This window comes from Podarcis melisellensis (genome assembly GCF_964234715.1).
Source record: "Podarcis melisellensis genome assembly, chromosome: 2".
In the NCBI taxonomy this organism is placed as follows: Eukaryota; Metazoa; Chordata; class Lepidosauria; order Squamata; family Lacertidae; genus Podarcis; species Podarcis melisellensis.
The window spans coordinates 115,313,061-115,337,642 of record NC_138529.1 but is presented as its reverse complement, the minus strand read 5'-3'; the positions used below and the strand labels follow the sequence as shown (position 1 = coordinate 115,337,642).

The window sequence follows — 24,582 nt, the reverse complement described above, 5'->3', positions numbered from 1 at the left end:
TATGTTCTTCTAGTAAAAACCATGGTAAAAGTTGTCTTGATATAAAGAGAGGGCAGTTTACCCCAGGTGCGACTGCCTTAGATTGGGGGGCAAGTGGGGATATCAATCTATATTCCCACCTGCTCTTTGCAGCAGCTTCCTGATGTGCTCGTCAGCAGCCTCAGTATATTTCTCTATTTTGAGTTCTTTGCTTTTAGATCTTGGCGATTGTCCTAAGCCTATAGTTTTCACCTCAATCATGCGACCAGCGCTGTTTCACAAATGCAGCAACCTAGTCAGAATATAATAATAAAAACAATGCTGCCAAAGGGACAGCAGTAATAAAACGGCTAAAAATTACATTAAAATTAAAATTGCCTTATTTAGGCAATTTATGTGCAGCTGGAAAAGGATAATAGTGGGATTTGGCTATAGCGCATGTACAGCTATGATAACCTTGTATTCCGGCCCCAGGTTAGTCTTTAGAGGCCATCTCTCACCGCCCTATACAGAACAAAGGATATCCAAGAGCCCCAGAAGGGAAACTTTCTGTGGGCTGATTCACTGATTCCTTCTAAGCAGTCTTTCAGAGGCCTACCACATAAGGCAGGGCGCAGAACGATATCTTGCTGAAGCCGGTTTTCCAAACCTCCAGAGGGTCCTATCCGACACATTGTTGTAGAATTATTGTGTAGATTAAAAACTTCCCTCCTTCTCCAGGCACCGTTGGTCGGGTAAGCAGTTCACAGTTCTGTCTTTATACCTCTTCTCTCTCTGCTCTCAGTTCAGGAAGCAGCGTTCTCTCCTCTCTGGCAGCCTTGACCGGGCAGCTGATAAGGAGGGAGGGAGTAGGCTGGAACAAGCTGAAGACAAGCTGGGACAAGCTGAAGCTCGCAGGGCCAACAGGAATTATAAAAGTGCTCAGAGTCTTTAAAATGTTTTCCGTTTGTTAGAAATTGGCATCCATAGGGCAATTAAGATAAGGTTTTAAAAGAACAAAAGTGAGCGCCGAAGAGCATGACTTGCCTCGGCGCCATCTTGGCTTCCCTCCAATCATAGTCTGACTCAGTACCAGGCAACTTCCTCTGTTCCTATCCTGAATCTAGCCACTATCTGACAGTGGGTCCCATGTGAATTCGTTGATGTCTTCTAAGTTTCCCACTTTTACCGAAGCTCTTTCCACATTCAATACATTTAAATGGTTTCTCCCCCGTGTGAATTTGTTCATGTACTTTAAGTGCTCTGTTATGACTGAAGCTCTTTCCACACTGCATACATTTAAATGGTTTCTCTCCTGTGTGAGTTCGTTGATGTATTCTAAGGTCTCCATTTTGAATGAAGCTTTTTCCACATTCAATACATTTGAATGGTTTGTCTTCCATGTGAGTTTGTTGATGTCTTCTAAGTTTCCCACTTTCACCGAAGCTCTTTCCACATTCAATACATTTAAATGGTTTTTCTCCTGTGTGAGTTCGTTGATGTATTCTAAGGTCTCCATTTTGAATGAAGCTTTTTCCACATTCAATACATTTGAATGGTTTGTCTTCCATGTGAGTTTGTTGATGTCTTCTAAGTTTCCCACTTTCACCGAAGCTCTTTCCACATTCAATACATTTAAATGGTTTCTCCCCCGTGTGAATTTATTCATGTACTTTAAGTGCTCCGATATGACTGAAGCTCTTTCCACACTGCATACATCTAAATGGTTTTTCTCCTGTGTGAGTTCGTTGATGTATTCTAAGGTGTCCATTTTGAATGAAGCTCTTTCCACATTCAATACATTTAAATGGTTTCTCTCCTGTATGACTTCGCTGATGACGTTTAAGTGTGCCACTTCGACTGAAGCTCTTTCCACAATCCACACATGTAAATGGTTTCTCTCCTGTATGACTTCGCTGATGACTTTTAAGTGTGCCACTTCGACTGAAGCTCTTTCCACACTGCATACATCTAAATGGTTTTTCTCCTGTGTGAGTTCGTTGATGTATTCTAAGGTCTCCATTTTGACTGTAGCTCTTTCCACATTCAATACATTTGAATGGTTTCTCTTCCATGTGAGTTCGTTGATGTCTTCTAAGTTTCCCACTTTCAACGAAGCTCTTTCCACATTCAATACATTTAAATGATTTCTCCCCCGTGTGAATTTGTTCATGTACTTTAAATGCTCCGTTATGACTGAAGCTCTTTCCACACTGCATACATTTAAATGGTTTCTCTCCCATGTGAGTTCGTTGATGTATTCTAAGGTCTCCATTTTGAATGAAGCTTTTTCCACATTCAATACATTTGAATGGTTTGTCTTCCATGTGAGTTTGTTGATGTCTTCTAAGTTTCCCACTTTCACCGAAGCTCTTTCCACATTCAATACATTTAAATGGTTTCTCCCCCGTGTGAATTTGTTCATGTACTTTAAGTGCTCCGTTATGACTGAAGCTCTTTCCACACTGCATACATCTAAATGGTTTTTCTCCTGTGTGAGTTCGTTGATGTATTCTAAGGTGTCCATTTTGAATGAAGCTCTTTCCACATTCAATACATTTAAATGGTTTCTCTCCTGTATGACTTCGCTGATGACGTTTAAGTGTGCCACTTCGACTGAAGCTCTTAACGCACTCCATACATTTAAACGGTTTCTCTCCTGTATGACTTCGCTGATGACTTTTAAGTGTGCCACTTCGACTGAAGCTCTTTCCACATTCCGTACATTCAAATAGTTTTTCTCCTTTGTGAGTTTGTTGTTGTATCCTCAATTTCTTTGTTCTTTCGCATAAATTCACAGGTGGCTCCATAGAATTCTGACTTTCATCTTCCTCACCTGTTTGGGAGTCTGGGAGGAAAGAGAATCCTGTTAGACTTTCAAGAAAGACAAAAAGGGAACTGAACACCTGTCAATCCCAGTCTGCACCTTCTCTCATTGTAACACCTTCATTCTCCACTATCCTCTCGAGGTTCCAAATTTTACGAAAGCTAATAATGGCAAGATAATGGCAAGAGCAATACATGATCACTCCATTCACGCTTACTAAGGCATCTTCATTTTATAATACAGATCTATGCTGGAACTGGTTTATTAGACACATCTCTATTTCTCTTTCTCAAGTGAATGATCTCAGGCTAAAGTAACAGTATTTCCCTTGTGAAATAAATAAAACTTAAGTGCTACATGTAACTGTAAAAATATTGCACTATGTTGGAACCTAAGAAGAGCCTGCTGGATCAGACAGAGGCCCACCTAGTCCAGCATCCTCTTCTCACAGAGTCCAACCAGATGCCTGTGGGAAACTGGCAAGCAGGACTGGAGCACAAGAGTCTTCTCTGCCTTCCGGTGCTTTCCAGAAACTAGTATTAAGAAGCGTTATTGCCTAGGACCGCGAGGGCAGAGCAGAGACGTCAGTCTTATCCTTTTTTTCAAGCTATCCAAGTTGCTGGCTCTCACTGTCTCCTGTAGGATGGATTCCATAGATGAACTACGCTTCTGTTTTTTCATCTTTTGCAGCCCTTAAAGGCAGATAAGTGTATTATGGCCTAAGCTTCTGTGGGCTGCAGTCTGACAAAGTGGACTCTTGACCAGGAAAGCTGGTGCCACTATAAACTTCTGAGTCGCTTTGTTGGCTTTGTGTACTTATTTTGAAATTTGCACCAAGGTTGTACCAGAGTATCTCCATGGAAGCTTAGGGACGGACAAAATTACAGGATGTCATCTCCGTGAATCTCAAGCCTCTCGTGGCTCCGCTTACAGAGCCTGAGAGCGCAAGAGATGTGATTCAGTTGGAATGTGAAGCATGGGAGGAGCAGCCAAGCTGCAGCAGGAGCAAAGAACAAAGAGCAGGAAGAGGGGGTGCCGGGGGGCACAGACTGTTATCTTCAGTTTGAGCTCTGACACAGAGCCCCCGAAATAGCCTGTCCAAAAAATCGTAGGCTCGAGAGAATCTGCGAGAAGAGGGGAAAAGAAAGCGAAAGTGGGGGCTTCTTTGCTGGAGGACTCGGCAACTGCAAGCTGGGATGAAGAGGCCGAAGACTGAACTCCACAGTGATTTATGAGTTTGAGGAATAAACCTGAGATAATTACTACTGGAGTTGTCTCGCGTCTGTGCGGGAGAACCAAGGGGCGCTAAAATTATTATCTCACTCACTCACTCACTCTCACAAACAACCCCAGTCTGTAAGATTGGCAAGTTTACACAATTTGCTTATGATACCAGACACTCTTGGACTTTATATGCCCAATCCTAAGTGTAGAGCCTCCAGCCACAGGAATCATGTATCATGATAACTGGTCCTTTGTCCCTTAAGCCCACCAAACTGGGGAGGTGCATGCATCTATTGTGTTTTGATGCTGGTGGAATGTATCATTCTGACCCTGTCTATAAAAAATAAAGGTAATAGAAACCATTTAAATACATTAATTATAAATAATTATGGGAAACATTTCCATTCCCCTTCACCCATTGTTCAGGATTGGTGTGCAACATCATTATCATCAATTATTCCTGCCATGGAAATAACACCTAAGGTTTCAAAGCCTGGAGGAAGAAAATCTGCCCCGACTTGAAAAGGATTCAAGAAACAAAGAGCTGTTCCGGAGAAGGCCTCACCCGTTCCTTCTTCCTGTCAGGAACTTCCATTTGTCTCCTTTCCATCTTTTCCTCTTTCTCCCTCCACCATCTATCCCTGTCCCCATCTCCTCTCCCCTGGAACTCACCAGATTTCTCCAAGGGTCCTGGGAGGGAATGCTCAGAGGTTGTGGGGAGGGATGCGGGAGACAGCCTGACCAGGTCAACTGTCCATCTTCCTCCTTCCATCCTGGCCAGGCTTGCAGGTTCAGTCTCAGCTAGGTTTGCAGGTTCAGCTTCCTGAGGAGCGCAGAATCCAGAGCAAGTTGCAGCTTCCTGGGAGGGAGGGAAGAAGAAGAAGCCAAGGGAGTCTGAGAGCCCCTGCAGGGATTCTCCTGCCCGAGACATTCTGCTGCCCCTGGAGAAGCCCCAACAGGGCATCCCCTTCCCAAAAGCCTCCACCCATTTTCAAACACCTTTGGCAATTCCTTTCACCTGCCTGTCCCACCTCCCTTCCTAAGGCTGGCATGGTATGCATATTAGTGGCCTGAGAGTAGACCCCATAGAACTTAAGAGTTAATCTGCAAAGGACTGCTCTGAATACATGGGTGGCCCTTGCATGGAGAAGAAGGAAGCCCCTTGCTTGCATCTGGACCCCCTGGGAGAGGCGGTGGATCCGCCCACTGCTCCCTCTGCCCTCGCTGCCTCCTCCTCTGCCCTCCTGCCCTGCAAACACCCTTTGCTCTTGTTCCTCAGGGGAGAGAGGCAGGAAGAGCCTTCAAACCCATCCCTTTCCTCCTCTGCAGCCCAGTGAGAGGGGAAGGAGCGGCAGCGCCTGGTTCATTGCAGATATACACATGGTAAACACTGTGATTGTGAATGAACACGTCCTCCGCCTTCCATGCGGTGGGAGTGGGGGGGGTTAAAAGTGGTGAGGAGACCCCCTCCCCTTTTGGGAAACAGGAGCTTTGGTCAGGAGTAAACAACTTACATGGCAAGTTCACAAGAGAAGCACTTTGGAGCACTGCTTGCTCATACTGTGGGTGTTCTGTGTGTGTTTGGACCTAGAGGACAACATACACGTTTACACCACGTGATTTCTTAAAGGGGGCACTTCTTTAAAACCTATTTTTACTGCTATTCTTTCCAATTCTATACTGCCCTTCCTCCAAAGATCACAGGGCAGCTTACAACAGAAAAACACAGAGATGCATAGCAGAGTCGGAAATAAAAAATGACAACCCCCAATGCAGTTGTGAAGTCCATAGATTGTTTAATGAGCCAAACGCCTGGGAGAAGAGCAATGCTTTCACTTGGTGCCTAAGAGGTCTGCGTAAAAGGCGGATCTACACGGATCCTCAGGGATCCTCCACTTTTTAAAAAATAATTCCAACGAATGCAATGTCAAATCACACCTAGAAGGCACGCCTACAAACTGGACTATAAAAAACGTGGATCCAACACTTTGCCGCATTGCAGCCCTACAAAAACATGGATCCGAGGCACGGATCCTCATGAATTCATATGATTTTTATATTGAAACAAAATAAAAACACCATGCTACTGTAGACCACATCTTAGTCTGTAGGAGGAACCAAAAAAATCACGCATCCACTGTTTCGTGGTGCCGCAACGGCGCAAAAACATGGTTAAAAAACACGGATCCTCGTGGATCCTCACGCTTTTTGCATTGGGCAAACCCAAACTCACCGTCAAATCACACATCATGTCCGAGGGCACAGCCTGCACCACAAAAATCACGGATCCACGGCTCCCTGGCGACGCCGTGGACCAAAAACGTGGTTTTGAAGCACGGATCCTCACACTTTTTGCACTGGGCCACCCCTAAAGCACTGTCAAATCACACTTCATGCCATGGGGCACAGCATCCACCACAAAAATCATGGATCCACGGCTTCCTGGCCATACGGTGGCCCAAAAACGTGGTTTTGAAGCACGGATCCTCGTGGATCCTCACGCTTTTTGCATTGGGCCAACCCAAACTCACTGTCAAATCACATATCATGTCCAGGGGCACATCCTGTACCACACAAAACTAGGATCCACGGCTTCCTGGTCATACCACAGCCCAAAAACGTGGTTCTGAAGCACGGATCCTCATGGATCCTCACACCTTTTGCACTAGATCAGCCCAAAGTCACCGTCAAATCACACATCATTCCCAGGGGCACAGCTTACACCACAAAAAACTTGGATCCACGGCTTCCTGGCCACTCTATGGCCCGAAAACGTGGTTTCGAAGCACGGATCCTCATGGATCCTCACGCTTTTTGCATTGGGCCAACCCAAACTCACTGTCAAATCACACATCATGTCCAGGGGCACAGCCTGCACCACAAAAGACTAGGATCCACGGTTATCTGGCAACGCCATGGCCCAAAAACGTGGTTCCGAAGCACGGATCCTCATGGATCCTCATTATTTTTGCACAAGATCAGCCCAAAGTCACTATCAGATCAAACATCATGTCCAGGGGCACAGCCTGCACCACACAAAACTAGGATCCACAGCTTCCTGGTCATACCACAGCCCAAAAACGTGGTTTTGAAGCACGGATCCTCATGGATCCTCACACTTTTCTCATTGGGCCAACCAAAACACACCGTTAAATCACACATCATGTCTAGGGGCACAGCCGGCACCATAAAATCACGGATCCATGGCTTCCTGGCCACTCCGTGGCCCAAAAACGTGGTTTTGAAGCACGGATCCTCATGGATCCTCACGCTTTTTGCACTGGACCAACCCAAACTCACCGTCAAATCACACATCATGGCCAGGGGCACAGCCTGCACCACAAAAATCACGGATCCATGACTCCCTGGCGACGCCGTGGACCAAAAACGTGGTTTTGAAGCACGGATCCTCACACTTTTTGCACTGGGCCACCCCTAAAGCACTGTCAAATCACACTTCGTGCCATGGGGCACAGCCTGCACCACCAAAAATTCGGATCCACGGGTTCCTGGCCATACCGTGGCCCAAAAACGTGGTTTCGAAGCATGGATCCTCATGGATCCTCATGCATTTTCCAGTGGGCCAACCTAAACTCACCGTCAAATCACACATCATGGCCAGGGTCACAGCCTGCACCACAAAAATCATGAGTTGCACTACAAAAATCCCAAAAATGCACTGTTAATGTCACCACTGCAATATTATTATTAGAGCCGATAGGAGAATATATGACTACCGTATTTTACGCTCTATAGGACACACTTTTTCCCCTCCAAAAATTAAGGGGAAATGTGTGTGCGTCATATGGAGCGAATGCAGGCTCCTTGGCTTCAGCGATAGCAACACGAAACCTCCGAAGCACAGAGGGAGCGCTCCCTCCGTGCTCCAGAGGCTACGCGTTGCTTTCGCTGAAGCCTGGAGAGCGAGAGGGGTCGGTGCGGGATAGCCGCCTGAAGCCTTTGGAGCACAGCGCAAGTTCCCGCTGCGCTCCGAAGGCTTGTGGATAGGCGCCTGAAGCCTGGAGAATGAGAGGGGTTGGTGCACACCGATCCCTCTTGCTCTCCAGACTTTGCTTCGCTGGAGAGGCGCTGCACAGTTTTTCCTCTCTGCGCAGTGCTCCTTCACTGTGAAGAACAGCACCTGGAAATTTTTGACGCTGCTAAACCTCAAGAATATCCAAGGCAGAGATTGTGATGATCTTACCTGTGAATGTAAATTATCAAACCAACTAGATGGAGACCACCAAAGTAACCATGAAAAATAATTACCTGTCTTGCATCAATTCAGCTACAAATGGTTTTGGGACAAAAGTTGGTTGCTTTGCGGGGGTGGTAATTATAAATGGAGGTTTAACTGCAAGTTTTCTTGCCAACAAATTTTGTCAGTGCAAACTTAGAAATAGGGGGTTTCCAACGTGGTGCCCATGGGCATCATGGTGCCTGCTGACAGCTTTCCTAGAGTCCACCACGTGTTTTTAGAAAAAGAACAGGATTAGTGGTGAATTGTGCCCAGCATGACTTCAGATTGTTCATAGTACATTTGACTGACTGCAGGGGCATACAAAGGGGCAGCGGGGTGATGGTGCCCCGGGGTGCCATGCTGGGGGGAGGGTGACAGTACGGTCGCTGTACTGGCTGCCGCTTGTGTGGCGTCTGTGTGGGCTGCCGCTCTTGCGGCAACTGTACAGGCAGCCCCTCTCACAGCGACCGTATGGGCCATACGGGCAGCCTCTCTCCTGGCGACCATAGAGGCTGCCGCACGCGCGGTGTCCATACAGGCTGCCATGCATGCACAGTCCGTACAGGACTTGTTACCATATTATAGCTGCCACAAAATCTATCGGCATGCCACCAGAACCAGGGAAGCGTTGCCAGTTGCAGCTCACACAGTTGAAGTGAAATAAAAGACAGAAGAGTAGATTGGGAAGAAAGTTCCTCAGACTGCAGGAAAAGACAACAGTAGCTCCAGCATCTGATTCAGTGCAGGCTACTGAGGGGTTTGACTCCTTAAGATCACCAACTGACTATGAGACACCTGGAAAGCACTCAGCCTCAGATGACCTCCACTCCAAAAAGTGGGAAAGAGGATTTAACAGTGACCAATATTGATTCTTTTGATAGCAGCCCCATATTCTCAACACAAAGTGAGAAGTGTTTGGACAAATCACTGATTTGTACATCAGTTCCCCCATAGCACAACTGTACCTTCCCCACACTCAGTCTACAAACCATGGGACTTGTGGGTTCAGTTGGCAACATCTGTGTGTATGACATAAACACACTGAAAGGATCAAACTGGATAAATGATCACATAATAGATGCCTTTCTTGCCTCCAGGGTGATCATGGCCAAAGAGCTAGGTCACGATGGAACAATTTTCCCACTTACCATACTTGCCACTTCATGCAGATATGTCAAAGATTGCCAGTGCAAGTTCTGAAGAACTGTTTGAGATTTGGAGTGCTAAGGAAAGATGTTTTGATTATTCCAGTAAATGACAGAGAAGTCCACTGGATACTGATAGTAATAATTTTTAAAAAGAAGACCATGCTCTATCTAGATTCCAAACATGGATTGAATCACTCTGTGATTGATGCAATAACATCCTTCTTAGCATGTCTGTATGAGATGGATTCAAAATATCCCTATAGTTTTGCAGCTGGTCATTTTTTGCACCAACTGATATACCCAGGCAAGGTAATTCCAGTGACTATGGTCCTTTCACATGTACCATTGCCCATCTGATTGCTTCTGCTGCCCAATTACAGTTCATACAATAGGATATGGCTGCCATTAGACCCTGGATTGCAAAAGAAATAATACAGTACTGTGGGAAAACCTATTTTGAAGGACAAGACAAATATTTTCAAGTGGAAATTGATGCTGTTCCTCCCAAGAAGAGACAAATCTTGAACGAGAGTTACATTACTGTGTCTCGATCATGCCCAGTGGGATGGAAGGATACACTAACCTATTGCTCAGATATTTTACTTTCCTTGTTTGAAGGCTGCCGGTCACTGTGTTTCTTGAAGGAAGGGTGCAGGAGGCCCAGTGGTGACCTAACTATGATTTACTGTGAAGGAAACTGCAAGGACTGGTACCACTGCTTTCGCATAGGCACTGATTCAAAAGATCTTCCAGAGGTTTTCGTGTGTCCAGACTGTCAATCCACTGTGGCCAAATAGATTTTGAAACTGCGAACTGTCATATTCCACAGATTGGTATAATACAGCAAAATCCAAACATATAGTTTTCATCATCATGGCAGGGATGGTCCTTTTCCATAGAATTCTTATTTATGGAGTTAGTTTTTATATCCTGCTCTTCTCTACTTGAAGGAGTCTCAAAGTGGCTAAAAATCTCCTTTCCCTTCCACCCCCACAACAGACACCTTATGTAGTAGGTGGGGCTGAGAGAGTTCAGAGAGAAGTGTGACTAGCCCAAGGTCACCCAGCAGCCTGCATGTGGAGGAGCGGGGAAGCGAACCCAGCTCACCAGATTAGAGTCCACTGCTCTTAACCACTACACCACAGGAACGTATCTCTTAAAACTCTGGAGCAAGCTGTTCAGTTCAGCCTCATAGTGATACTGATTTGTGGAGGGAAGGTTGCTGATGAGCAAGATCTTTTCCCATTTCCCAACACAGAGACCATAGAGCAGTTTCTCTTGGGGGCTGAACCTGCAGAGTGTTTCTGTTCAGAATTTCCGTGGCAGAAATTGGCCAAGTGCCTTTATAAACATTCAGCTTCTCAAATAGAACTCCATCACGAAACTTTCAGGTGTAGCTGTTGGAGGTGGAGGGCAGAGAAGGTACTAGTCCTTACCTCCCTCCTCCCAGCCCCATGATCCGTTGCCCAATGGGCTGAATTTCAGGGCTTTTGCATGTAAAGGGCAAGCTTGTTCTTTACTTGTTTAGATCTTTAAACTTGGGAACAGATATTTGGCTCCATGACCAAAATGACCAAAAGGGTCAGCTTCCAGAGGACTGGAAAGATTATGATTGTACTTCCCCTACCCTCAGCCCTAACCCCGTTGAGTATTTTTTGTTATGAGACTGAGTGTTTGGGGCTGATGCTGTAGCATTCTTGTCTGGGGGCTTGATGGAAAAACAGAAAAGTGACCCTCACCTAACTCTCCAATGCCCTTCAGCAAGAATGCTGTAGGAAATATTGCTAAGCCCAAAGGGAGGCAAGAATTTGTTTCAGCTCACCTTGTTAATGGCAGAGCAAAAGCTATGCGTGTGTCATTCTCAATCAGTCTACTTTCAGGACTGATTTTAGAACCCTCTTATATCAGGCCACATGGTCACTGGAGGTGGCCCCATCATGCAAACATGACAATCCACACAGGGACCATCTATTTTTATTTTTTTCTGATACTGGATTTTAAGTTACAGTTACATCTTTTAAAACAGCTGTCAGTATATCACACTGTATTCCACTTGCCTTCCAAAGGAACACGTGGCTCTCCCCACATAGCGGGTTAGGTTGAGACTGCTGATCCAAAGTGATCAGTAATTTTTACGGTAATTACAATCCTGCTTTCCCTTGTACCAGCTTACCTTGACTTCAGTAAGGCCTTTGAAAAGGTCCCTCATGATATTATTGCAAAAAAAACTAGTAAAATGTGGGCTAGACAAAGCTACTGTTAGGTGGATTTGTAATTGGTTGATGGGCTGAACCCAAAGAGTGCTCATCAGTGGCTCACCTTCATCCTGGGGAAAAATGACTATTGGGGTTCCACAAGGTTCTGTCCTGGGCCTGGTGCTATTCAATATTTTTATAAATGATTTGGATGATGGAATAGAGGGCGTGCTAATCAAATTTGTAAATGACTGGGAGGAGTTGCTAATACACCAGAGGACAGGGTCTGAATTCAAAATGACCTGAATAGCCTAGAGAGCTGGGCCCAAACCAACAATATGGAGTTCAATAAGGAAAAATGTAAGGTACTACACCTGGATAGAAAAAATGAAATGCACAGGTGGGGGACACTTGGCTTGACAACAGTACCTGTGAAAGGGATCTGGGAGTCTTAGTCGACCACAAGCTGAATATGAGTCAACAGTCTGATGTGGCAGCTAAGAACACCAATGCAATTCTGGGCTGCATCAATAGGAGTATAGTGTCTAGATCAAGTGAAGGAATGCTACCACACTATTCTGGGTGGTCAGACCACACCTGAAATACTGTGTCCAGTTCTGGGCACCACAGTTAAAGAAGGATATTGTCAAACTGGAGCATGTCCAGAGGAGGGTGACCAAAATGTAAAAGGTCTGGAATCCAAGCCCTATGAGGAGAGACTTAGGGAGCTGGATTTGTTTAATCTAGAGAAGAGAAGATTAAGGAGTGACATGATAGCCATGTTTAAATATTTGAAGGGATGTCATGTTGAAGAGGGAGCAAGCTTGTTTTCTGCTGTTCTAGAGACTAGGATGCAGAATAATGGATTCAAACTATGGGAAAAGAGATTCCACCCAGGCGCCGTAATCCAGTCAGGGAAAAAGGGAGGCATACTATGTTTAGGGCACCGTTTCCAGCCCCTTCCCCTTTTCGGGGTGAGCATAGTGGATCCTAAAAGGGGCTGCTCAGTCATGGATACAGCTGCTAAGCTGCTCAACTGCCTCATTCCTTGAGTCAGAACGACTGACCGCCCATGTGTCGGTTCATGACTAGGGACTTCACATTCCTGCCCCTCCCCTTTTGGGGAGGACCCCCTCCCCTTTTGGGAAACAGGAGCTTTGGTCAGGAGTAAACAACTTACATGGCAAGTTCACAAGAGAAGCACTTTGGAGCACTGCTTGCTCATACTGTGGGTGTTCTGTGTGTGTTTGGACCCAGAGGACAACATACACGTTTACACCACGTGATTTCTTAAAGGGGGCACTTCTTTAAAACCTATTTTTACTGCTATTCTTTCCAATTCTATACTGCCCTTCCTCCAAAGATCACAGGGCAGCTTACAACAGAAAAACACAGAGATGCATAGCAGAGTCGGAAATAAAAAATGACAACCCCCAATGCAGTTGTGAAGTCCATAGATTGTTTAATGAGCCAAACGCCTGGGAGAAGAGCAATGCTTTCACTTGGTGCCTAAGAGGTCTGCGTAAAAGGCGGATCTACACGGATCCTCAGGGATCCTCCACTTTTTAAAAAATAATTCCAACGAATGCAATGTCAAATCACACCTAGAAGGCACGCCTACAAACTGGACTATAAAAAACGTGGATCCAACACTTTGCCGCATTGCAGCCCTACAAAAACATGGATCCGAGGCACGGATCCTCATGAATTCATATGATTTTTATATTGAAACAAAATAAAAACACCATGCTACTGTAGACCACATCTTAGTCTGTAGGAGGAACCAAAAAAATCACGCATCCACTGTTTCGTGGTGCCGCAACGGCGCAAAAACATGGTTAAAAAACACGGATCCTCGTGGATCCTCACGCTTTTTGCATTGGGCAAACCCAAACTCACCGTCAAATCACACATCATGTCCGAGGGCACAGCCTGCACCACAAAAATCACGGATCCACGGCTCCCTGGCGACGCCGTGGACCAAAAACGTGGTTTTGAAGCACGGATCCTCACACTTTTTGCACTGGGCCACCCCTAAAGCACTGTCAAATCACACTTCATGCCATGGGGCACAGCATCCACCACAAAAATCATGGATCCACGGCTTCCTGGCCATACGGTGGCCCAAAAACGTGGTTTTGAAGCACGGATCCTCGTGGATCCTCACGCTTTTTGCATTGGGCCAACCCAAACTCACTGTCAAATCACATATCATGTCCAGGGGCACATCCTGTACCACACAAAACTAGGATCCACGGCTTCCTGGTCATACCACAGCCCAAAAACGTGGTTCTGAAGCACGGATCCTCATGGATCCTCACACCTTTTGCACTAGATCAGCCCAAAGTCACCGTCAAATCACACATCATTCCCAGGGGCACAGCTTACACCACAAAAAACTTGGATCCACGGCTTCCTGGCCACTCTATGGCCCGAAAACGTGGTTTCGAAGCACGGATCCTCATGGATCCTCACGCTTTTTGCATTGGGCCAACCCAAACTCACTGTCAAATCACACATCATGTCCAGGGGCACAGCCTGCACCACAAAAGACTAGGATCCACGGTTATCTGGCAACGCCATGGCCCAAAAACGTGGTTCCGAAGCACGGATCCTCATGGATCCTCATTATTTTTGCACAAGATCAGCCCAAAGTCACTATCAGATCAAACATCATGTCCAGGGGCACAGCCTGCACCACACAAAACTAGGATCCACAGCTTCCTGGTCATACCACAGCCCAAAAACGTGGTTTTGAAGCACGGATCCTCATGGATCCTCACACTTTTCTCATTGGGCCAACCAAAACACACCGTTAAATCACACATCATGTCTAGGGGCACAGCCGGCACCATAAAATCACGGATCCATGGCTTCCTGGCCACTCCGTGGCCCAAAAACGTGGTTTTGAAGTACGGATCCTCATGGATCCTCACGCTTTTTGCACTGGACCAACCCAAACTCACCGTCAAATCACACATCATGGCCAGGGGCACAGCCTGCACCACAAAAATCACGGATCCATGACTCCCTGGCGACGCCGTGGACCAAAAACGTGGTTTTGAAGCACGGATCCTCACACTTTTTGCACTGGGCCACCCCTAAAGCACTGTCAAATCACACTTCGTGCCATGGGGCACAGCCTGCACCACCAAAAATTCGGATCCACGGGTTCCTGGCCATACCGTGGCCCAAAAACGTGGTTTCGAAGCATGGATCCTCATGGATCCTCATGCATTTTCCAGTGGGCCAACCTAAACTCACCGTCAAATCACACATCATGGCCAGGGTCACAGCCTGCACCACAAAAATCATGAGTTGCACTACAAAAATCCCAAAAATGCACTGTTAATGTCACCACTGCAATATTATTATTAGAGCCGATAGGAGAATATATGACTACCGTATTTTACGCTCTATAGGACACACTTTTTCCCCTCCAAAAATTAAGGGGAAATGTGTGTGCGTCATATGGAGCGAATGCAGGCTCCTTGGCTTCAGCGATAGCAACACGAAACCTCCGAAGCACAGAGGGAGCGCTCCCTCCGTGCTCCAGAGGCTACGCGTTGCTTTCGCTGAAGCCTGGAGAGCGAGAGGGGTCGGTGCGGGATAGCCGCCTGAAGCCTTTGGAGCACAGCGCAAGTTCCCGCTGCGCTCCGAAGGCTTGTGGATAGGCGCCTGAAGCCTGGAGAATGAGAGGGGTTGGTGCACACCGATCCCTCTTGCTCTCCAGACTTTGCTTCGCTGGAGAGGCGCTGCACAGTTTTTCCTCTCTGCGCAGTGCTCCTTCACTGTGAAGAACAGCACCTGGAAATTTTTGACGCTGCTAAACCTCAAGAATATCCAAGGCAGAGATTGTGATGATCTTACCTGTGAATGTAAATTATCAAACCAACTAGATGGAGACCACCAAAGTAACCATGAAAAATAATTACCTGTCTTGCATCAATTCAGCTACAAATGGTTTTGGGACAAAAGTTGGTTGCTTTGCGGGGGTGGTAATTATAAATGGAGGTTTAACTGCAAGTTTTCTTGCCAACAAATTTTGTCAGTGCAAACTTAGAAATAGGGGGTTTCCAACGTGGTGCCCATGGGCATCATGGTGCCTGCTGACAGCTTTCCTAGAGTCCACCACGTGTTTTTAGAAAAAGAACAGGATTAGTGGTGAATTGTGCCCAGCATGACTTCAGATTGTTCATAGTACATTTGACTGACTGCAGGGGCATACAAAGGGGCAGCGGGGTGATGGTGCCCCGGGGTGCCATGCTGGGGGGAGGGTGACAGTACGGTCGCTGTACTGGCTGCCGCTTGTGTGGCGTCTGTGTGGGCTGCCGCTCTTGCGGCAACTGTACAGGCAGCCCCTCTCACAGCGACCGTATGGGCCATACGGGCAGCCTCTCTCCTGGCGACCATAGAGGCTGCCGCACGCGCGGTGTCCATACAGGCTGCCATGCATGCACAGTCCGTACAGGACTTGTTACCATATTATAGCTGCCACAAAATCTATCGGCATGCCACCAGAACCAGGGAAGCGTTGCCAGTTGCAGCTCACACAGTTGAAGTGAAATAAAAGACAGAAGAGTAGATTGGGAAGAAAGTTCCTCAGACTGCAGGAAAAGACAACAGTAGCTCCAGCATCTGATTCAGTGCAGGCTACTGAGGGGTTTGACTCCTTAAGATCACCAACTGACTATGAGACACCTGGAAAGCACTCAGCCTCAGATGACCTCCACTCCAAAAAGTGGGAAAGAGGATTTAACAGTGACCAATATTGATTCTTTTGATAGCAGCCCCATATTCTCAACACAAAGTGAGAAGTGTTTGGACAAATCACTGATTTGTACATCAGTTCCCCCATAGCACAACTGTACCTTCCCCACACTCAGTCTACAAACCATGGGACTTGTGGGTTCAGTTGGCAACATCTGTGTGTATGACATAAACACACTGAAAGGATCAAACTGGATAAATGATCACATAATAGATGCCTTTCTTGCCTCCAGGGTGATCATGGCCAAAGAGCTAGGTCACGATGGAACAATTTTCCCACTTACCATACTTGCCACTTCATGCAGATATGTCAAAGATTGCCAGTGCAAGTTCTGAAGAACTGTTTGAGATTTGGAGTGCTAAGGAAAGATGTTTTGATTATTCCAGTAAATGACAGAGAAGTCCACTGGATACTGATAGTAATAATTTTTAAAAAGAAGACCATGCTCTATCTAGATTCCAAACATGGATTGAATCACTCTGTGATTGATGCAATAACATCCTTCTTAGCATGTCTGTATGAGATGGATTCAAAATATCCCTATAGTTTTGCAGCTGGTCATTTTTTGCACCAACTGATATACCCAGGCAAGGTAATTCCAGTGACTACGGTCCTTTCACATGTACCATTGCCCATCTGATTGCTTCTGCTGCCCAATTACAGTTCATACAATAGGATATGACTGCCATTAGACCCTGGATTGCAAAAGAAATAATACAGTACTGTGGGAAAACCTATTTTGAAGGACAAGACAAATATTTTCAAGTGGAAATTGATGCTGTTCCTCCCAAGAAGAGACAAATCTTGAACGAGAGTTACATTACTGTGTCTCGATCATGCCCAGTGGGATGGAAGGATACACTAACCTATTGCTCAGATATTTTACCTTCCTTGTTTGAAGGCTGCCAGTCACTGTGTTTCTTGAAGGAAGGGTGCAGGAGGCCCAGTGGTGACCTAACTATGATTTACTGTGAAGGAAACTGCAAGGACTGGTACCACTGCTTTCGCATAGGCACTGATTCAAAAGATCTTCCAGAGGTTTTCGTGTGTCCAGACTGTCAATCCACTGTGGCCAAATAGATTTTGAAACTGCGAACTGTCATATTCCACAGATTGGTATAATACAGCAAAATCCAAACATATAGTTTTCATCATCATGGCAGGGATGGTCCTTTTCCATAGAATTCTTATTTATGGAGTTAGTTTTTATATCCTGCTCTTCTCTACTTGAAGGAGTCTCAAAGTGGCTAAAAATCTCCTTTCCCTTCCACCCCCACAACAGACACCTTATGTAGTAGGTGGGGCTGAGAGAGTTCAGAGAGAAGTGTGACTAGCCCAAGGTCACCCAGCAGCCTGCATGTGGAGGAGCGGGGAAGCGAACCCAGCTCACCAGATTAGAGTCCACTGCTCTTAACCACTACACCACAGGAACGTATCTCTTAAAACTCTGGAGCAAGCTGTTCAGTTCAGCCTCATAGTGATACTGATTTGTGGAGGGAAGGTTGCTGATGAGCAAGATCTTTTCCCATTTCCCAACACAGAGACCATAGAGCAGTTTCTCTTGGGGGCTGAACCTGCAGAGTGTTTCTGTTCAGAATTTCCGTGGCAGAAATTGGCCAAGTGCCTTTATAAACATTCAGCTTCTCAAATAGAACTCCATCACGAAACTTTCAGGTGTAGCTGTTGGAGGTGGAGGGCAGAGAAGGTACTAGTCCTTACCTCCCTCCTCCCAGCCCCATGATCCGTTGCCCAATGGGCTGAATTTCAGGGCTTTTGCATGTAAAGGGCAAGCTTGTTCTTTACTTGTTTAGATCTTTAAACTTGGGAACAGATATTTGGCTCCATGACCAAAATGACCAAAAGGGTCAGCTTCCAGAGGACTGGAAAGATTATGATTGTACTTCCCCTACCCTCAGCCCTAACCCCGTTGAGTATTTTTTGTTATGAGACTGAGTGTTTGGGGCTGATGCTGTAGCATTCTTGTCTGGGGGCTTGATGGAAAAACAGAAAAGTGACCCTCACCTAACTCTCCAATGCCCTTCAGCAAGAATGCTGTAGGAAATATTGCTAAGCCCAAAGAATTTGCTTCAGCTCACCCTGTTAATGGCAGAGCAAAAGCTATGCGTGTGTCATTCTCAATCAGTCTACTTTCAGGACTGATTTTAGAACCCCTTCATGCAAACATGACAATCCACACAGGGACAATCTATTTTTATTTTTTTTCTGATACTGGATTTTAAGTTACAGTTACATCTTTTAAAACAGCTGTCAGTATATCACACTGTATTCCACTTGCCTTCCAAAGGAACACGTGGCTCTCCCCACATAGCGGGTTAGGTTGAGACTGCTGATCCAAAGTGATCAGTAATTTTTACGGTAATTACAATCCTGCTTTCCCTTGTACCAGCTTACCTTGACTTCAGTAAGGCCTTTGAAAAGGTCCCTCATGATATTATTGCAAAAAAAAACTAGTAAAATGTGGGCTAGACAAAGCTACTGTTAGGTGGATTTGTAATTGGTTGATGGGCTGAACCCAAAGAGTGCTCATCAGTGGCTCACCTTCATCCTGGGGAAAAATGACTATTGGGGTTCCACAAGGTTCTGTCCTGGGCCTGGTGCTATTCAATATTTTTATAAATGATTTGGATGATGGAATAGAGGGCGTGCTAATCAAATTTGTAAATGACTGGGAGGAGTTGCTAATACACCAGAGGACAGGGTCTGAATTCAAAATGACCTGAATAGCCTAGAGAGCTGGGCCCAAACCAACAATATGGAGTTCAATAAGGAAAAATGTAAGGTACTACACCTGGATAGAAAAAATGAAATGCACAGGTGGGGGACACTTGGCTTGACAACAGTACCTGTGAAAGGGATCTGGGAGTCTTAGTCGACCACAAGCTGAATATGAGTCAACAGTCTGATGTGGCAGCTAAGAACACCAATGCAATTCTGGGCTGCATCAATAGGAGTATAGTGTCTAGATCAAGTGAAGGAATGCTACCACACTATTCTGGTTGGTCAGACCACACCTGAAATACTGTGTCCAGTTCTGGGCACCACAGTTAAAGAAGGATATTGTCAAACTGGAGCATGTCTAGAGGAGGGTGACCAAAATGTAAAAGGTCTGGAATCCAAGCCCTATGAGGAGAGACTTAGGGAGCTGGATTTGTTTAATCTAGAGAAGAGAAGATTAAGGAGTGACATGATAGCCATGTTTAAATATTTGAAGGGATGTCATGTTGAAGAGGGAGTAAGCTTGTTTTCTGCTGTTCTAGAGACTAGGATGCAGAATAATGGATTCAAACTATGGGAAAAGAGATTCCACCTGGGCGCGGTAATCCAGTCAGGGAAAAAGGGAGGCATACTATGTTTAGGGCACCGTTTCCAGCCCCTTCCCCTTTTCGGGGTGAGCATAGTGGATCCTAAAAGGGGCTGCTCAGTCATGGATACAGCTGCTAAGCTGCTCAACTGCCTCATTCCTTGAGTCAGAACGACTGACCGCCCATGTGTCGGTTCATGACTAGGGACTTCACATTCCTGCCCCTGTAGCCATTTAGTGATCGTCATGGGGGGAGGGTTTGGGGGGGTTGGGTTGGGTTTTTGGAAGACGCCTGTGCGTGAATTTGTTTTATGTGTGTAGATCAGTGCACGCTGACCAACGCACAGCCTTCGCAGTAGGGCTCTGTTCTGATGGCATGAGTAGTCACGACGAACTGGTGGATCCTATCTGCTGCAGCCTTCATCTGCCTTCAGAGCTGTTGTGACACACTGCTTGTTATCACCCGCCTGTTCTGCCGTTGAGGACTTCTTGGATCATTCTTTGTCTAGCTCCTTCCCTGTTATGTACTAAGCTTGGATCCAGGAACAATAGGCAAGTAGGATCCTAGAATGCAAGAACTGATTGGCTTGCAGGAAAAGACCAATCAGGCTCTAGGAGGGAAGCAGAATCAGCCAGTCAGATGGGACTCATTGTGTAAATAATGTATATAAAAGCCTGAGGTTTTGGGGGAAATTCAGTCACTGCTTTACAAGCTGCAATAAAGAGCATGAAATCACTACAGGACTCTGAGCATATTTAATTTTCTTTGACTTTACCGCCTTGGGTGACCCTGCTGGGAGTACAAGATTCCCAATGGCTTCGCTCACAAGGGTCATAGGAATGTGCAAGCCCACTCACCATGATGACAAGTGAGAGAACTGAGATAGATTGCATTGAGCCCTGGTCTCATTAGACAAAGCGTGTCACCAAAAAGGCTCTGGCTCTGGTTGAGGACAGCTGGATATGTTTTGGGCCAGGGACCACCAGTAGGTTGCTATTAGATGAGCGTCACACTCATGGGGGGTGTATTGGAAGATAATTCCCACAGATAAGAAAGGTCACAGACTGTTTAGGGCTTTAAAGATTAGCACCAAAACATTGAACCTGATTCGATACTCCAACTGGAGCCAATCCAGCTGATGAACAACCAACTGAATGTGGGCTCTCCACAAAGTCCAAGTAAGAACTCATGCATCTGCATTTTAGACCATTTGGAGTCTAAAATCTGGAGCAGTCTCAAGGGTAGCCCTGCATCTCTCTCTCTCTCACTCTCTATCACATTTATACCCTGCCCTCCCCGGCTCTGGTGTACAGCAAGTTAAAGTAGTCTAGTCTGCAGGTGACTACTGCATGGATCACCATGGCTAGGTTGGAAAGGGACAGGTACAGTACTGATTGCCTAACCTGACATAGATTCAAAAATTCCAGTTTGGCTACATTTGTGACCAATGCCTCCATAAAGACAGAAGCATCCAGGATCACAAAGGGACTCCTGATGGCAGCTACAGGTGACTATTGCGCCCCATGAAGAGCTGGGAGCTGGCAAACCGAAGTGAAATCATTCTGGCCGACTCCATTTCCTCCATCCCAGCACACCCACGTAAATTGGCCAATATATCCAGGGTAGCATCTGACCAGGGTCATGAAGCAGTAGATCCATGATGTTTGTGGTCAGATCTGTGGTTATGTACAATATATTTGAATAAAGGGTGAATTTGGGGTTCCCTGTCCATGAGGATCCATGCTTCAAAACCACGTTTTTGGGCCACGGTATGGCCAGGAAGCCGTGGATCTGTGATTTTTGTGGTGGATACTGTGCCCCTGGCCATGATCTTTGATCTGATGATGACTTTGGGCTGATCTTGTGCAAAAATCATGAGGATCCATGCTTCAAAACCACGTTTTTGGGCCACGGTATGGCCAGGAAGCCGTGGATCCGTGATTTTTGTGGTGGATGCTGTGCTGCTGGCCATGATGTTTGATCTGATGGTGACTTTGGGCTGATCTTGTGCAAAAATCATGAGGATCCATGCTTTGGAACCACGTTTTTGGGCCACAGTATGGCCAGGCAGGCGTGGATCCGTGATTTTTGAGTTGTATGCTGTGCTGCTGGCCATGATGTTTGATCTGATGGTGACTTTGGGGTGATCTAGTGCAAAAATCATGAGGATCCATGAGGATCCATGCTTCGGAACCACTTTTTGGGCCATGGTATGGCCAGGCAGGCGTGAATCCGAGTTTTTTGTGGTGCAGGCAGTGCCCCTGGACATGATGTGTGATTTGACAGTGACCTTGGGCTGATCTAGTGCAAAAAGTGTGATGATCCATGGGGATCCGTGCTTCAAAACCACCTTTTTGGGCCACAGTATGGCCAGAAAGCCGTGGATCCGAGTTTTTTGTGGTGTAAGCTGTGCCCCTGGGAATGATGTGTGATTTGACGGTGAGTTTGTAGTGGCCCAATGCAAAAAGTGTGAAGATCCATGAGGATCCGTGGTTCGGAACCACGTTTTTGGGCCACGGTATGGCCAGGAAGCCGTGGATCCGTGTTTTTTGTGTTGTATGCTGTGCTGCTGGCCATGATGTTTGATCTGATGGTGACTTTGGGGTGATCTAGTGCAAAAATCATGAGGATTCATGAGGATCCGTGCTTCAGAACCACGTTTTTGGGCCACGGTATGGCCAGGCAGGCGTGGATCCAAGTTTTTTGTGGTGTAGGCTGTGCCCCTCGTTATGATATGTGATTTGACGGTGAGTTTGGATTGGCCCGATGCAAAAAGCGTGAGGATCCATGAAGATCAGTGCTGCAAAACCACGTTTTTGGGCCACGGTTTCGCCAGGAAGCCGTAGATCCGTGATTTTTGTGGTGGATGCTCTGCTCATGGCCATGATCTTTCATCTGATGGTGACTTTGGACTGATCTAGTGGAAAAATCATGAGGATCCATGAGGATCCGTGTTTTTTAACCATGTTTTTGCACCCGTGCGCCCCCCCCCCCGAAACAGTGGATGCGTGATTTTTTTGATGCTTTCTACAGAGTAAGACCTGGTCTACAGTATCATGGTGGTTTTATTTAATTTGAATGAAAAAATCATATGAATTCACGAGGATCCGTGTAGATCCGCCTTTTACCTTTTTCCGTGCCGGGGGAAGGAAGGAAGGAAGGAAGCCGGACACTGAGGCTGGGGTTTAAATATTAAAATTAAAACTATTATTAAGGCGATCCTAGCCAAGAATGCCCACCCCTCTCCCCTTTCCCGCCTCCTCGCCTGCAACTCCCTTTGCACCAGATCCCTGCAGGCTGAAGCTTCTCCCCCCCTCCCCTCCAGACCCCCTTTAAGAGAACAGCTCCCTTCCCTCCCTTCTCTTCTCCCCGTCCCGGAGCTTCTCATCCTGGACCCCCTCGCAAAGCCCCTTCCCTCCTTCCCCGCCATTGCCTTTGCACTCACCCGAAACCCCAGGCAGCGGGGGCGGGAATGGGAGCCCCCGCGCGAGAGGCAGGGAGTGAGGGCGCTTAATTAGGAGGCTTGATTAGGAAGAAGCCCCCCTTCCCACCTCCTCCCCTCCCTCCCTCCTTTCCAAGCCCCAATTTTATCTCTGCTGGTGAAGCCGGAAGTGGAGGCAACTCTGAGGAGGAAGGAGAAGTTTGTTTCCACGCTCAGCCTCTTGTCTGTTATTTGATAATTGGGGGAAGGAAAACCTCGTAGCACCCAAGCAATGGAGATAAGAGGGAGGGAACGTGTGCATAGGGAATATAAACTAATTCTTTGCCCCAGCTGGACTGTGCTTGCTTTGGCTCCCAGCTCTTGCAAGAATATATTGTCCTCACTGCTTCACCAGTTTTGCTCAGATTGCATTTTAAGGAGCAAGTTCAAGGGTCTTGTTATAGGAAAATCCTTGGGCTCACCTGGATTACCAAACAAAGACGCCAGGCAGGAATATAGGAGCAAAAGAGCAGCCAGGAGCCCTGATCTTTATTTTTTAAAAACTGTTGCAACAGGACTTCCACCCACCACCAGGAAGGAAGCCCAGAACAAAGAATGGCTCCCACTTTGATCAGTTTTACAGAGATACCCACAACACCCCTAAAATTACATCATGGATACATTACAAATTACATCACAAATTGGGAGGGTCTGGCGACAGACACCTGAGCATCAGGGCTTGCCCCCCCCCTTCCACTGACCTCCACCGTACACTCATCAAGTGATGCAAAAGAGATATTTACATGTCCCTGTTTCCCAGCCATGTTAATCACACCCTTTTGTCTTGATCTGGGTTTGCTATTGCTTCTGGAATGGCTACCTGTCCCACACTCAGGTATCAGGATGCCAGAGATTATATCACTCAGGCAGAGGGGCTGCTGAGTACATGGCCTCACACTTTAGAGATTATGGCTGCCCTCACTCATGTCCCAAGCTCCTCCCTTGGCAGCCATTTCCTTCCTCAACAGAAGAACGTTGGAATGGTGTAAATCCGACACTCAAGTGATTCTATATGAATTTCTGAAGATTTCCCAGTGAGCCAGTGCATAGATGCATTTATCAGGGAATTGTTATGTGCAGCAGAGGCCCTTTGAATAGGTAGGAAAAACTGTAATGAAGTGTTTTGTGGGGACATTTGCAGAAGTGATTGTGTTGATTTTGGTAGTCGGTGTGTGTGTGTGTGTGTGTGTAATTAAATTGTATTGATATAATTTGGAATGACTAATATGATAACGATTGGTTTGTTAAATGGAAACTTAAAAATTATTTTGTTAAAAAAAAAAAGTCATGCTGGCCACATGACCCGGAAGCTGTACGCCAGCTCCCTCGGTCAATAAAGCAAGATGAGCGCCGCAACCCCAGAGTTGGCCATGACTGGACCTAATGGTCAGGGGTCCCTTTACCTTTACCTTATT

The 24,582-nt window shown here is 46.4% G+C and overlaps 1 protein-coding gene across 2 annotated transcripts; it reads right to left on the bottom strand.

Annotated features, from left to right (window-relative positions):
- Positions 1–1,614: 1,614 nt before the first annotated feature.
- On the bottom strand, positions 1,615–24,459 carry LOC309364929 (uncharacterized protein). 2 transcript variants are annotated; one of them, XM_081902950.1, is made up of 3 exons: positions 23,988–24,459; positions 4,682–4,868; positions 1,615–2,806 (listed from the first exon to the last, which is right to left on the bottom strand). In XM_081902950.1, the coding sequence occupies exons 2-3, from the start codon at positions 4,779–4,781 to the stop codon at positions 1,620–1,622; spliced, it is 1,287 nt and encodes a 428-aa protein (XP_081759076.1). In that variant the 5' UTR covers positions 4,782–4,868; positions 23,988–24,459; the 3' UTR covers positions 1,615–1,619. The 2 variants fall into 2 exon arrangements, with proteins under 2 accessions (XP_081759076.1, XP_081759077.1); XM_081902951.1 differs by lacking the exon at positions 23,988–24,459 and adding an exon at positions 23,132–23,238.
- Between the last annotated feature and the right edge of the window lie 123 nt (positions 24,460–24,582).